This window comes from Cygnus atratus, chromosome 2 (assembly GCF_013377495.2).
Source record: "Cygnus atratus isolate AKBS03 ecotype Queensland, Australia chromosome 2, CAtr_DNAZoo_HiC_assembly, whole genome shotgun sequence".
In the NCBI taxonomy this organism is placed as follows: domain Eukaryota; kingdom Metazoa; phylum Chordata; class Aves; order Anseriformes; family Anatidae; genus Cygnus; species Cygnus atratus.
Window position 1 is genome coordinate 86348288 of NC_066363.1, and position 13039 is coordinate 86361326.

Here is a 13039-nt window from a genome sequence, read left to right on the forward strand (position 1 = left end):
TTCAAACCATTATCTACTGGAAAAATATTGTAATGATACAAAAGTTGACGAGTAGAAGAGGCAGTTGCAGAAAGTACTAAAATTTCACACCAGACACTTCCATCAAAATAACTCGTCTTTACTGAATAAAGGGCAAAATGTGCTTGTGAAAAACTGCTCTTCTTGACAATCACAGAAAAAGAATTGCAGAATCAATATCATGACCCAATCTACTGCAAACAAAGTAGTATTTTCCCCTTTTCAGAAGAAAAATGTAATGCTTTTTGTAAACCAAAAATTTGGTTACTTTTTACTTTTCCCTTTACAAATATGGTAACTTTCATTAGTACTAGTTTTCTCCACTGTCTTTCTTCCTTTCATGTCCTTTGCACTTTTACAAAGCATACTCAGTATGTTTGTAGTTCCAGTTTGTCTCTGAACATGGTCAGTGCACTCAAATACTTGCTTCTTAGAATTCACAGTTTTCAGATTTAGCATTATAGAAATCTTAATGTAACCTGTTTCTTTGTAATATCAGCAGTATATCCTAAAGCCCAATTTATTGAAGAGGTCAATGCCCCATTTTTTCATAGTCATAATTCTTCTATTGCCAAATTAAGGGCCATCTAAAACTTCATAAATAGCCTTTTCTACATCAACTTCTCTGCATTTTCTCAGCAGCAGTGTCACCTGCTGTTCTAAACAGAGGCTTGAGAGGCATGGTAATTCATTTCTATTCATTAGGATTACTGTTATTACCTCCACTTTTTTTCTGTCAGTGCTTAAATACACAGAAGAGTTGGTTGGTGGCGAGTTTGTGATCTTTAATGCTGTACTGATTTAGTTTTGACCTTTAAAAATTATTATTATTACTACTACTCCTACTACCAGGTATTCAGTGGAATAACGTGTACCAGCCAATGGCACAAGGAGGATACATGACCTTTGGACTGACCTGCTGGATGATGTTATTCGACTCCATTTTGTATTCTATAGGTGGCTGGTATTTCAGCAATATTGTTTCTGGTAAGATCAGAGATTTCATATTATATGTTTTTGAAGCATCCATAGAGGAATTATTGAATGGAATGAACAGATTTGACTTTCCTCATTGTATGCAAGTAAAACAAAAGTATTTTTGATTTGAGGTTTTGATGTGCCCAAACTGTCTGATTGCATTTAGGAACTGGGTCTTCCTATTCAATAAGTATTGAATAGTGCTAAAAAATGGACTAGAATTTGTAGGCAGACATGAAGTCTGTTTTGTTTATAAGGATGACAAATATTTGAAGGACTTTGTTGGTACTTTGCAATAATACTGCTCAGTCTAGGAGAAAAAAATTCTGTGAAAACGGTGAATCTTCTGTCACTACTTGGGATCAAACCCAAGAACAAAACATTTTCAGTTCACTAAGACTTCGAAGTGCCCGGTAACAGTATCTTGCTCTTAGTCAGTTCACAGTCCAATACATAAAAAGAAGTAATTAACTTCCAAGTATATTTGCAGAAAGTAGTGGGATATTTTTTCAATATGCAAGTTTTATAAATATTGTTGAGTTGGTTGAGGCATTTTGAATCATACCCTACTGGCCCACTAACTGCTTGAAATTTATCTTTCCTCTGATTTGTATGTCATCTTTTCTCCTAACTACTCTGTATTTGTTTAAAAAAGAAAAAAAAAAGTTTGCCTTGAAAGATAGGTATATGTGGAATATACACCTGAATTTTAAAAAATATAGCTTAAATTGACACCTGCCATTCAGCATCAATGAGCTGCAATTTGTGTTTGTTCAGTGAGACCTGGAAGGATCAGGCAACTTCTGAGTTCAGATGGTGTATTGGAGTATGACGTTGCCTGTTCTATTTGAGTGCTACGATAAGTATTTCTTATTCTGATTTGTTTAAATTGTGCACATGATAATGGGAGAATAATCTGTAATGATTGGTGCAACAGATTATAGTTAAAATAATAAAAAATAAGGCTGTTTGCCTCAGCAGGCTGTTTGGTTCATTTTCTTTTCTCTTTCTAGTATGCAAGATTGTATTGTCTGTGTCTACATATTGCTAATTCCTTGCTTTTAATACACTTCAAACCTGGTTTGGAGATAGGATAAAGCGCAGTATCACTGAGGCTTCATGATTTTATGGCAAGATCTGGTGTTACAGCCAAGTGAATTTTTTCCACTTTATTAAGGTTTGTGAAGTTCAGCTAAGAGTCTGAGCTAGTTAAATGCCCTAACCAGCTCTTTTTAAGTAATGTTAGGTTATTAGTAGCCCACATACAAATATAAAAAGACTATGAATTTTGCAACTGTTTCTTTCGTACTCTTTCATACAGGAAAATTTGGATTAAGGAACTATTGGTACTTTCCTTTTACTGTTTCCTATTGGAAGAACCTGTGTGGTACAGAGAGGATGAGAAAACACTGTCTGAATTCTAATATGTTTTTCTTCAATGAAAACTTCCAAGAAAAAGGTTTGTAATCATAACAGGATTTTAATAATTATTTTTTTCTGAATGGTGTGTTGATTTTGATCAACGTGATTTTATCATTGGTGGGTCCTAAATTATATATTTTTAGATATTGTTTCTTTCTCTTTTCCATTGCTTAGTATATACTATCAACAATATATACTTTTAATTGTGCTGTCACTTGTAATGCTTGAATGGTTCAACTAAAACTATTGTCTATGAAGAGTTATGAAAACTCTTCAAGAATATGTAAAATAAGTAACTCTTGGGTTCATCCTCTACCTGTATTGTTACTTTGATTTGTTAGGCTCTCCTGAAGTTCCTTACACCCTTTCATACTATTATTGAATCTGAAAAGCCTTGTGCTTTATTAAGGATTTTTTTCCTGCAGCTCAATTTTCTTCCTCCTCTTCTGCTCTTTCTGTCTGCTTCTTTACATGGATGATATAATTTTGTTCCTTGTTTCCCTTCTATTTCTGATTTTCCTCTTCTGTTATCACTGTTTTTTCTGTCTGTTTCTTAGCCTTCTATTTTAAAAGTGACTGTTCTAGTAGCAACATTTTTATCTGCCTTCAGTTATGTTCACTGCTCTGCTATTTCTGTATTTGGTTGCTTAAAATTAAGTATTTAATTTAATTATCTCCCCCCCCCCCCCCCCCCCCCCCCGCCTCCCCCAGGGACTCTTTAAGGACTCTCTCACATTTTATTTATGGTTTGTGAGTGAAGGAGTAAGTCACCCTCTTCTATACCCTCTTGGGCTTTAGAACAACATGATGAATCATTGTGGGTTGTATTTTACAAGTTACTGTAGCTTGTAAATGATCCAGTTGTCTGTAGCATAGGTGAAGAAACTGAATGACTCAGCAGTTTTATGTGTTGGTGCCTCTCAGAGTAGTGCTAATTTCAGAAAGTCTTGAGGTTCTTTCAAACATTTTTGGATAAACTATCCATATAAATTGTGCCACAGTATCTACAATTTGGAACAATTCCATTTTATTGAGAAGATAGTCTTTGATCCTTACTTAAAATGAAGACTTCCAGTGTTTCCCATTGTGTACTCCACACCCACTGTAGAAACAGGGAAAAACTCCTCTGCCTGAGAGGTTACTAGCATGGTTTTTGGCTCAAGCCACCAAAGTGGCATACAACTTTGTGGATATGTTATTCTCACTTCTCCACTTACTGATACATGTCACATGCTTGTAACCTAAACTGCCTGTATGCAGACTGTAACACTGCCATGCATGCAAAGGAATGTTCCCCATTTTATGAGAACTGAGATTTATTGTACTGGTAATGGGATAAATGGAGTCATGGACAAATAGCTTCAAACAGTGAAGTGACTTGCTCCTGTGCGAGCCCCCTTCATTTGGTTCATAGAGCACAGCTAAGAGCCAGTTCAGCAGGAGTGGAAATGACTTCGAAAATCAGAGATGAGGTGTCTTACAAACTGGAAATATAGTCAGAGATGGACTGACAGAGACCTCGATGCTGGGTACACACCTGGAACTGCTTCTCTCAGGATAAGTCATAGGGTGATCAATCTACTGTTTGCAAATAATTTGGAGCTCTTCATCTGAAGCTTGCTTGAGATGCATTGTCTGAGGCTGGCTCTGTACTTATTTGTTGAGTTCCAAGATGTGCTAAAAAATGTAGGAAGCAGTGGAAAGGGCAAGAATGATGTGTTTTGATTGGTTTAGTCTCCTGACCGAAAGACAGAGAAGCTAACTGGAAGTGAGTTTCGTGAGTAGAAGAACCTGAGAAATGTCATAGTAGGTGGTAATGTCTTGGTAGAAGGTAACCTTGCACTTCTGGCAAAAGTGCTCTCTAAACTTAGAAATGGTTGTAGAATGAGCAAAAAAAGTTCTTAATTCACAGCCTAAACCAATCCTTGAATTCATAATCTCAGTTTTTATATATATATGTTATATATAATTCTCTCTTCTCATAATTGTTATCCATAATAAGTTCTTTTTTTTTTGGAGTAACATTCCACTTTTATTTACCTTTATTTAAAAAAAAAATATTTCTCACTGCCAGATTCTTCAATTGTAGTGAGTCAGTAAAATACAACATGTTAAACATGTATGTAGGGGGCTGGCGACTGACTATGCTTATGTTTGGAAAGTAGAGTTACCTGTGCCAACATTTCTCCTGCCATAAGAAGACATCTTGATCTAGGTCACATGGTCATCAGTTTGCTGAGCCTGGTTACCTCATGGCTAGAAAAATGCTGGATATCTACTTAAATGGAAGACCTCAAATTATGTTTAAACTGAACTGCTGCTCTGAATCATTTCACAAAGAGATCTGCTTTGCTTTATTGACTGAGGGAATTCAGAGGATTAACTAGCTATACCTGTTAATATTATGTTAATGTTATATGTCTGAAATGGTTGTCATATATATATATATATATATATATATATAGAAGTTGACACAGTTACAATTTTCACATATTAACAAAAAACAATGATTTAAGCAAGATGATTATTAGTGTTTTTATTTTTATTTTATTTTTTTTTCCTACTGGAAATACAACACGTTTTTATGACTCTATGGACATGTGTGTGGACATGCACACAACTTGGCATAATTGTGTTAGGTTGCTTTTTAAAACTGCAAATTGGCCAAATTCTTAGCAAATATTAACTGGCACAGTATCTCTGATTTCAGTGGAGTTTATGTGAATTCAGAGCATCTGAACATCTGTTCCTGTTTCTGGTAAATGGCAACAGGGTTTAAGTTAACTTGTTATTCCCCTTATATATATGTTTCGATTCAGCGATCCCTTGATCTGATGCTTTTACCCTTACAGACCCAGTACCTCCAGGCTGGAAAGGTGCTTGCACAGAAGGAGCTACCATTGGTGTTGTGCTGTTGTCTCTCACCAAAGAGCTTGTGGATGGCCAGAAGGCTGCTGTTAAAGATCTCAGCCTCACTTTCCATAGAGGTCAAATAACAGCGCTCTTGGGACCTAATGGAGCTGGCAAAACAACAGTCATGTAAGTCTGCCAGTTAATGGTATTATCGTCTCCTCTGGTCTATGATATGCTTTGTTACTTCAGAATGCCTCTGAACTTTCCTCTTTTTTTTTTTTTTTTTAAATAAATATTATCCTAGAGCACATGAAATGTGGAAGCTATAGCTATATATCTATGACAAAAGCAATGCAATGAATAGCAAATTGGGTCATCTGTGCCACAGATATGATGATGTAATTGTTCAGAAGCAGCTTCAATAGCAGCTGAGTATGTTTGATTGTGGAAATGAACACATCTCATGAAAGTGTTCTTTTCTGGCCTCCTATGTGCACTCCTATCACACAGTATGGGAATCTTAAGGGTTTTTGTGCCTTGTTCCTAGACATTGCAAGGGGCTTCCTGACAGATGGCCAGAAACTGAAATAAAATAAAAATGGCATTTTAAAAATGTCTCTATTAAGAATTCCGTGTATTTCTACCTTTATGTTACTTCTGATCAACTTTACTAAAATCAGTGATGCAGGATGGGCTCCATTAGGTATAACTCATCAGCTAGAATACAAAAGTGGAAAAGGAAATAATGGAATATCTGGCTGAGAAAAATGGCTTTTGTTCTGGAAGTAGAGGAAATGAAGGACTGTTGAGCTGCTGATTTAAAAACAACAACAACAAACACATTAGCAGTATTCCTATAATTATGTTCAGTTGCATTGGTGTTGCTGTAAAGATGCTAGGACATGCCTCAGGAAATCCAAGTGTGAGCTATGTAGTAGCGTCATTATGCCATTTTTTTTTTTTTTTCCCCCTTGTTACAGATCACTGTTGACTGGTCTGTATCCACCTAGCTCTGGCACCATTATTATCAATGGAAAGGACATACGGACTGATCTGGCTACGATCAGGACAGAGTTGGGTGTTTGCCCACAGTATGATGTCCTGTTCAACGTACTAACAGTGCGAGAACATCTACTGCTTTATGGATCAGTGAAGGCACCTGGCTGGACAAACAAACAGTTGAACCAGCAAGTCAGTGGGTAAGAGTTTTCCTTTTGTGTGTTTAAATCTGTCAAGTAAATCAGTAGTGTCTATTGAAAACCACTTGGACAAAAGTGATAAAGCAAAATTGCAAATAGAAGTGACTAGAAACTGCAGGATTGATTTCTGTGAGTTTTTATCACACTTTGTGTTCTGAAATTGTACCTTGAAAATGGATTTCCTAGTTTCTAACCTTTACTTGCATATATTTGCAGTGAAACTATTGATATTTAGAAACCTGGTACTCAGAACCATCAAATAATCATGTTTTGACTGGAGTGGGGATGGTTATCCTGGTAACAGCTGTGGTGGTTCCTGCCTCATGCTGTCTGCCTTACCTCCCTCCTGGAGGTACTTGCTGTTGCTGGATAGGCAGATGGAAGCTAAACTGTTTTCACCCAGAGTTTTCAGTTAAGTCAACATTGGCTTTATTTATCATCTTGTATTCTCTCACCTGCAGTAGAGGGAAGACTGGACGACCTGAAAGGGCAGCTGAAGACAGTGTTTGTTATAATCTTTTTAATAGACGATTGTCTTTTTCCTTACTCAAATTCAGACTTTAAATGTATTTTTTAAGTGAAAGAGTTTAAAAACAAACAATACAATAGGAAAAACAAGGCAGAGCTTTGACACGACCTCAAAGGATTTGCCACTTGTCAGGCTGAGAGTGTTTGGTAGTGTCTTCAGGCTGCTGCTAATTTGCTACAGGACTAGATCTTGTCTTTGCATCATTTATATTAAACTATCAGTAAACTCTACAAGGTGAAATCTTGTTCACCAATAGCAAAATGCATTTTCTGAAATTTAGTAACAAAATGTATGCTTTTCTAGTAGTGTGCCGGTGGAAATACTTTCTGTTTACCTTCTGAGGCAGGCTAGCCTGTGTGGAGGGCTGAGTACTTCCACATGTCAATGGAAATGTTGAGTTGATGGGACTTCTCTTTAATGTACAACTAGGCATACGTAGACACATTTGAGGCAAAGCAGCCTTCCTTTTTAGTAGCTATTATAAAAACCTGTTATTTGAAAATTTTGATATGAAAAATCTCTGGCATGGGACACTGCAATCTCTCTAAAAACAACTCCCTAGAACAACAAGGGAAAATAAAACATAGTGTTTGGTTAAAATTTATGCAAAGTAATATTCTGTATTTTATTGTACTTAGACTGCTCAGCAGTTGTACTTAGACTGCTCAGCTTTCAGCAGCGGTCTGTCTTAGTAATGGCACATAAGTATACTCTGGACTCTGCAGGCCTTGCCACTAAGAAAATGTTATTGTATTTTATTAAGACAATGAATACCTTAAAATACTTCATAAAAAATAGAAAAATAACAAAACAGTGAAAAAAATGCTTTTTATTAAGAAAAAAAAAGAAGATGGCTTTTAAAGAGATTGAGTCATTTTCATGCATTATATATCTGTAAAACAACTATAGAGATCTGTTTCCTTAAAAATGAAAAACTTGCTCAGTGTAAACATCATGGTTTAAGTTGCATGTTCACTCAGATGATTCAGGAGATTACTTTAGAACTGTTGATCCTTTTATATTTTGCTTGCCACGTTGATAGCAACTGAAAGCTTCTTGGTCAATAACCAGATATTCAGTGTGATGAAAAATAAATTGGTGGTCTTTCAGTGCTGTCTTTAGTGGATATGTGTCTATACCCTGCTCAGCTGTGAGATCAGCGGAGGGCCAGGGCTGAGCAGGCAGTGTGTGTTAGATACCTACCAGTCTCTAACACAGGAACCTCCGGGCAGATTGGATTGAGTTACATGAGGTACTGTCATCTTTTCTGGGGACTGTTAATCTGCTTACTTCACAGGAACATGTCTTAAAAAAAAAGAGAGAGAGAGAGAGAGAAAGGGAAGAAAAAGGCAGTGTTACAAAACAAAACAAAACAAACAGCATTACCCTATTATTTACTTCCAATGTTCAAATGTCTACAGGCATTTTTTAAGCTGTTTATGTAGTTGCAAAACTGAAGCACTGTTTGAGTTGTGAAAATAACCATCTTTACCCGTGGTTTAAGAAGCTATAATCTAGAGTTTGCTATAATCAGTGGACAAGCTTGTATTTATTCTATTTGACTTAATTTCAAAATTATTCTCTGTTCTTATCCTGCATAATACTATTCCAGAAACTATATTTCAGATGGTGATGGGCTTTTCACTTTGTAGGTAGAAATTATAGCTCACTTTTTTTTTTTCTATTAATTTTTGTCACCAAACTCTATAATCAGTCATAGTAGTGTTGTGTTATCTTTTCATTTACAACTTTTCTTGGTAATTCTGCTCTGGGTGGACATGATGTGACTGGAAAGCTTTTACAAAATTGCTCAAGATACTTTACTCCTATTTCAGAGCTCTGGAAGATGTGGATTTATCGGAGCATCAGTACAAACCTGTTGGAGCCCTTTCTGGGGGAATGAAAAGGAGGCTGTCAATTGCCATCTCCTTTATTGGAAACTCAAAGACTGTTATTCTAGATGAGCCCACCAGTGGAGTAGATCCATGTTCCCGACGTAGTATCTGGGATGTTCTTCTGAAGTACAAAGCAGGTACAAAGTTTTATACACCATTTTTTCCTTATTTTCCTTTCTGGAATTCTGTTTCAATAAAATTTATGGGGATAGTCTGAATATTAGTATTGCTTTTTCGTAAGTAAATACGTTAATTTCACAGGTAACACGTAATCAAGTCAGGAAACTTTAAAGCAGCCAAGCGAGATTACAGGATTTGTTATCTCACAGAAAGATGCCTAATCTAACAGAAGGTTCAGCTTAGTTTTTAGACCTTTCCTGTAGGTTCTTACCTTTTTCTTTTTTGTTTGTTTCTCAAAGATCTTTTCTGTCTTTCATTTCCCATTTTGCACATATCTGTAGATAGATGCATGTATTTTCTAATAAAGATATACTCATCAGTCAGTCTGATACATTAATCTTGTAAGTGCCATGAGGTTAAGAATGGATTGTGGGAAACAAGGTCTTCAGCAAGTGAGCAGTCAATTAGCTGTAATAAACCACAGTGAATGATCCATTGAAACAGACACTGCAGTTATGTGATTTTAAGGAATCTATTAAGCTCTTAAAATAGCTTGAACTTAAAGTAGGCGATATTAAACCATTACATGTAATACCAGGCAAAGCATGTTTAGACCTGAATTTAACACGGTGAGTCTAAATCTTGAATACAGGTTTTGTTTGTGTCATGCAGTTATGTTTTGAAGGAACCTGAAACACATTACATTCAGGTTAAAGGACCTTCCTGAAAGCCAGATTTATTTCTGTGGAAGCCAGGTTTTGTGGACATGTACTAATCTTTCTGATGCAGGTTGCACACTGATCTTTACCACCCACCATCTTGATGAGGCAGAGGTGCTCAGCGATCGCATTGCCATCCTGCAGCAGGGCCAGCTGAGGTGCTGCGGTTCTCCCTCTTATCTAAGAGAAACATATGGCCAGGGACACAGTCTAACACTCATAAAAAAGGTATACTAAAAATGTAATGTGCAGAACTTAATAGAGCCTGCCAAATAGCTGGTTATATTCCAAGGGAATTCTGTGCATATTCTTCCCTGCCTGGAAGTAGTATGTGATAGAGATTATTAGAGAGCCAGCAAAACATGTTTTTATCAGCTTTTTTGTTGTTTATTGTTATTATTCTACTTAAAAAAATATAGGTACATCTCTGAAAATGATGAATTTAAGGGGACATCTCTGAAAATGAATTTAAGGATTTAGCTACAATTCTACTGTTCTTATTCCTGGGAATTAGTCTTCGTGTCCCAGGTTAGATGCAGTTTCATCAGTGGAGATTTTCCTGTATGAATTCAAGTCCACTTCTGCTAACTTTTTTTTCTCCTTCCCCCCACCTTTTTTTTTTTTTTTTTTTTTTTTAAGCCTTCTGTGTTTGAAATCCAGGATCCTGTGCATGTTGTTCGGGTCACATCTTTGGTACAGACCCACATACCAGAAGCCTTCTTGAAAGAGAACAGTGGGACTGAGCTGACCTATGTGATTCCAGAAAGGGCAGATAAGACCTCTTTTAAAGGTCTTTTTCAGGCTTTAGATCAAAGCCTTCATCATCTACATGTGACTGGCTATGGTATTTCTGACACCACTTTGGAAGAGGTATTTTCAGTTTTTCTGTGTAATCGCATTTTCTTGTTAGACAATCTTGTGTTTGCTTCCAGCTATTCTTTATTGTACCTTTCAACTTTCACAACAGTTTCTTGCGAGAAACATGTTAAAAAGCAAACAAACAAACAAACAAAAAAAAGCAACACAAAACTGTGGTGGTTTTACCGTGCTAGGCAGCTGAACACCACAACCACTCTCTCACTCCCCCTCCTTAGATGAGGAGGGGAAGAAGTAAAGGAAAAAACAACTCATGGGTTGAGATAAGGATGATTTAATTAAAGGGAAAAAAAGTATTAAGGAAAGATTATTAATAATTAAACAATTTAACTAAACAATTTAACTAAACAATTAACAATTTAACTAAAGGGGAAAAAAAAGGAAAGGGGAAAAGGGAGGGGGAAAGGGAAAACTAAACAAAACAAGTAAAGGCTATGTGGAAGTGCAGAGGAAAGAAATTACTCTCTACTTCCCACAAATGAGCGATGCTTGACCACGTCCTTGAAGCAGGGCCTAAACGCACGTAGCTGGTGTTCGGGAGGAGGACAGACGTTTCCACAACAAGAGCCCACCCCTCCCTTCTTCCTCCTTTTTCCACCTTTTATTGCTGAGTGTGACATCATATGGCATGGAATATGCCTTTGGTTGATTTAGGTCAGCTGCCCTGGAGATGTTTCTTTTCTCACATCTTTGCCCACCCCTAGGGGCGTTAGAGAGAGTCCTGATGCTGTGCCAGCACTGCTCAGCAGCAGACACAACACTGGTGTGATACCATTGCTGTTGTAGCTCTGAGTGCAGAGCACAGCACTGTATGGGCTGCTGCAGGGAAAGTTAACATCCCAGCCCGACCCAGTACAAAAACAAATATCAAATACTTTATGCTGTTAATTTCAACAGTCACTCCACTACAATGACTTATTCCAAGACTCTGATGTGAACCCTGAGGATCTGTGTAACTCCTAAAAGTTTGTTTCTGCATTTAAGAATGGAAAATTTGATGTGTCATTGACCTAATCAGAAACAATGCTGTCCTCAATGTTTAGCAGCGGAATGAACTGCGAACTTGCAAGTTTGGACATTCAGTCCAATTAGCTCTTGGGAGAGGAAAAAAATAATTTACTGAAAATTTGTCTGAATTATAAAGCTTAGGACTTTGCAAAACTGTGCTAGAAATCTCTAAAAAAAATATTTTGTACTCATATGGAGAGAGAGATGTGCATACTTACATATATATACACACTAATATATATACATATTTATTATTATATATACTAATACATATAAATGTATATACAGTGTGTATATGTATCCACACATATATATACTTTACATGTATATACACACACACTAAACAGATCAGCTGGAACAACAGAGTCCCCCCAGAGAAAATGATTTTCTTTCTCAGTTTTATAAAGATGAGGCTCCTGAAGGCCTGTCAGATATTAATTATGCATTGTATTTTTGCTGTGTGTGCTATACATATGGGAATTAATAGGGTCAGATATTTGGAAGTATCAGCAGTTCTGTGTTTGTTGTTGCAAGTTTAGAATTACTAATCTTACATAATCTACAGGGAAAAATTTAAATAGAATCCCAAAAATGTAAGTAAACTTAAATATCAATTGTTCAAGAAATTAATCTAACAAATTCACCACCAAGTGGAGTTGCTGTACCCTGAACCAGTCCATTGAGAGATGTCTTTAGGACTATGTTGATATACTACAGATGTTATTAGGAGCCTGTACAAACATAAAGGACCTGTTTTTCCAGATTTGTTTTTAAACTGCAGACCAAATAATGCTTTACCAGCACATATGTGATTTCCTTTGAAGTTAAGCTCTATACAACTTAGTTATAAATAAGGAAAAAAAAAGATGTCTCCTTGGCAATTCTGTCATATATGACCACACCATGTAAGCTGCTGTGGCAAGCATTTGCTATGGCAATGGGAGGAGGAAAAAAAAAGAAATATTATACAATTTTGTTAAATATTACATACTCTTATAAAGTGAATTATGTCCCTTCTCTACAATTGTACGAGGCAAGTCAAAAGCTCTCCTCAAACAGCTTGCCTTGGAAGATCCTGTTATTTTCCTTCAAATCATATAGGTTGATTAACATGCTATAAGTAAGAATAATATTCACTACCAACCTTTATAGATTTTAAGGTAATGTATATGTTGAGAACCTTTTTTGATTACATTCTTATTGGATATCATAAGACTTTCCAGAATTTGTTTCTGTAAAGTAAATGTGAAGTTGTCACAGGAAAAATGGATGCTTTTTCCATGTGCTACATCTGTTATTCAATTGAGAGCTTGCTTTCACTTGTTTTCTGCAGAGGTTAAAAAAAAAAAAAAAAAAAAAGCTTTAAAGATGATATTAGATATTGATGTATCATTCTTCAGCTTGAAGATTTAATGCATTAAT

At 36.2% G+C, this 13039-nt stretch overlaps 1 protein-coding gene across 1 annotated transcript in view; it reads left to right on the plus strand.

The window, feature by feature from the left end:
- The window catches only part of ABCA13 (ATP binding cassette subfamily A member 13), a 197800-nt gene that overhangs the window by 84038 nt on the left and 100723 nt on the right, over window positions 1–13039 (plus strand). The window contains exons 33-39 of the mRNA XM_050708769.1: window positions 871–1005; window positions 2318–2455; window positions 5271–5457; window positions 6252–6470; window positions 8835–9031; window positions 9804–9961; window positions 10373–10603. Of these exons, the coding sequence (XP_050564726.1) occupies window positions 871–1005; window positions 2318–2455; window positions 5271–5457; window positions 6252–6470; window positions 8835–9031; window positions 9804–9961; window positions 10373–10603 (1265 nt within the window). The remainder of the gene's footprint in view (window positions 1–870; window positions 1006–2317; window positions 2456–5270; window positions 5458–6251; window positions 6471–8834; window positions 9032–9803; window positions 9962–10372; window positions 10604–13039) is intronic.